Source organism: Rhipicephalus microplus, chromosome X (assembly GCF_043290135.1).
Source record: "Rhipicephalus microplus isolate Deutch F79 chromosome X, USDA_Rmic, whole genome shotgun sequence".
NCBI classification, from domain to species: Eukaryota; Metazoa; Arthropoda; class Arachnida; order Ixodida; family Ixodidae; genus Rhipicephalus; species Rhipicephalus microplus.
In genome coordinates, this window is record NC_134710.1 from 58,170,210 (window position 1) to 58,173,073 (window position 2,864).

The 2,864-nt window shown below is 53.3% G+C and overlaps 1 protein-coding gene across 1 annotated transcript; it reads left to right on the forward strand.

Annotated features, from left to right (window-relative positions):
• The first annotated feature begins 822 nt into the window (after positions 1-822).
• On the forward strand, positions 823-2,485 carry LOC119186562 (dual specificity tyrosine-phosphorylation-regulated kinase 2). The gene has a single exon (XM_037435096.2). The coding sequence runs from the start codon at positions 980-982 to the stop codon at positions 2,483-2,485; it is 1,506 nt and encodes a 501-aa protein (XP_037290993.2). The 5' UTR covers positions 823-979.
• Positions 2,486-2,864: the final 379 nt, after the last annotated feature.

The following is a 2,864-nucleotide window of genomic DNA, read 5'->3' on the forward strand; positions in this document are numbered from 1 at the left end:
CCAAGGTCCCAGGATCTTCTCTTCTGTAATCGGCCGTGAATCCAGCTGACAGAGCTTGGCTTCCATAATACATCGTTTGGTCTGGTATGCTGGGCAATGACATAGAATGTGCTCAAGCGTTTCCTCGCAGGCGCAGATGTTGCATGCCGAAGTGCTCGCCATTCTAAGGAGACGAGAGTACGAATTCGTAAATGCCAAAACCAATTGAGAAGCTAGGTTTAAAAATAAACGTGAAACTAATTTTATACTTCGGAGGGATTACATTACGTTATAGCCACAGGGAGGTTTTCTCTGCTGTGTGCGAATACATAAGGGCAACAAAGGGATTACCCTGTTAGCCTATTGTTATTATTTACGGCTACTAGACTACCTGAATGCCTAACTTAGCACACTTGATGATCCTGCCGACTGGTTCTTGGCCGATCCCCTTTGTGGGCGAGTGCCAGCAAAGTTGAAGGTTCATCATCATCATGATCTTCTGTAAAGGGCTTCACCCTGTAGTTCAGGTTGATGGCGCAGAGTTTTTCAAAGCACTGGAGTTTAGGGACAGTGAGGGAAAAATAGACTCTAAGCGGGTAGAATTAACTAGAAGGAGGTTATCTGATTGGTGGCTAAAGTCAAGGCACGAGTGAAAATTGAACACTTCGCTGCAAAGTACAATTCCTCAACCTGACTATTTAAGGGAAAAAATCCAGCTTTTGGTTCATTAGGTATTACGGCTTGGTGGCGCTAGCCACCACCCGATCTAAAGGGTACAGCCATATCCATCCATCCATCCATCCATCCATCCATCCATTCATCCGTCCATCCTAGCAACAGGGGTCAGCCACAGCGGCAGCGGCCGGGGCAATAATGGTGGCCCAGTGTAGCGCAGCCGAAGCGGCCGAGCTTCCATGTCCGCGCTAGGCCTGGGTCTCTTGTTCGGTGGCGCGGTGGTGGAGCCGGCGGCGGTGGTTGGCGGCGGCCACAAGCGGCAGTTATGAGTTCCCGGGAGTGCACAGCGATGCCCCTCTCGCGGACGCGGTCCCTGATCGCCAACATGAATGGCTCAGCGCCTTCGTCAGAGGCCGGCTACATCGAGAAAAGCGCCGCCAACAACAACAACTCTTCGGCGAACGGGCGCAGTCTGCTGCTGCCACCCATGAAGAGCCAGACCATCGCAGGCTTCAAGTTCCAGTCGAGCGTTCACAAGCTCTTCGACGTGGACCAGAACGGCGACTCGCCCGACAGCAAAGCGGTCGCCGTTTTCGGAAGCGGCGGCGGCGGTGCGGGGAAAACATTGGTGGCCACGCCGGAGCAGGTGATGCAGATGTACATGCACAAGCTGAGCCCGTACGAACGCCACGAGATCATCAACTACCCGCAGATCTACTTCATAGGCGCCAACGCCAAGAAACGCCAGGGAGCGCCAGAAACCCCGAACAACTGCGGCTACGACGACGATGAAGGTTCATACCTCCACGTTCCCCACGACCACATCGCGTACCGCTTCGAGATGCTCAAGGTGATAGGCAAGGGCTCCTTCGGCCAGGTCGTCAAAGCGTACGACCACAAGGAGCACCAACACGTGGCCCTCAAGATGGTTCGCAACGAGAAGCGATTCCACCGGCAGGCGCAGGAGGAGATTCGCATACTGGATTTCCTGCGTCGTCAGGACCGCGACAACACGTTCAACCTGATCCACATGCTGGAACACTTCACCTTCCGCAACCACACGTGCATCACATTCGAGCTGTTGTCCATCAACCTGTACGAGCTGATGAAGAAGAACAAGTTCAAGGGCTTCTCCCTGCAGATGGTGCGCAAGTTCACCCACTCGCTCCTGCAGTGCCTGGACGCGCTGCACCGCAGTCACATCATACACTGCGACCTGAAACCCGAGAATGTGCTGCTCAAACAGCGGGGTCGATTGGGCATCAAGGTCATAGACTTCGGGTCGTCGTGTTTCGAACACCAACGCGTCTACTCCTACATCCAGTCGCGCTTTTACCGAGCGCCGGAGGTGATACTGGGTGCAAAGTATGGCATGCCCATCGACATGTGGAGTCTTGGCTGCATCCTAGCCGAACTCCTCACGGGGTACCCACTCCTGCCCGGCGAGGACGAGGCCGATCAGCTGGCCTGCATCATGGAGTTGCTAGGCCCACCGCCTCAGAAGTTACTCGACCAGGCCAAGCGGGCCAAGAACTTCATCAGCTCCAAGGGCTACCCGCGCTACTGCACCGTCACTACGCTACCCTTCGGCGCCGTACTTCTAGGCGCGGGACGGTCTAGACGCGGAAAGCTGCGTGGTCCTCCGGGCTCCAAGGACTGGTCAAGCGCCCTCAAAGGTTGCGACGACCCCATGTTCGTGGACTTCCTCAAGCGGTGCTTGGAGTGGGACCCCGCGAGCCGCATGACTCCAGCGGTGGCGCTGCGGCACGCCTGGCTCCGACGTAGGCCACCGCGTACTGCTAAAAAAATTGGTAATAAACACGTACCTTAACCGTAGCAACCAGAGCACTACATCAAGAATTGTGTTTGACAACATAGTATGTAGTATTCTGGCAGATATCTCTAATGAAATATGTGATGCCTTCTTTAGTGGTGCCATTGATTCTGCTTCCTCATTCTTTTTTTTTCTTTTCCCGACCACTACAGATGAAGTTTTTTCGACAATCAAGGCAGTTAACGCCACGAGTCCTGGACTTGATAATATGAAAGCTAACCATAATAGATGATTGTAGAACACATTGCTCACGTTCTATCATCTGTCATCAGCCTCGCTTTTAAATCTGGTGTTTTTCCTCGTGAAATAAAACGTGGTAGCGTCATCCCTGTTTCCGAAAAAGGTGATGAGACACAATAACAGAATTATAGACCCA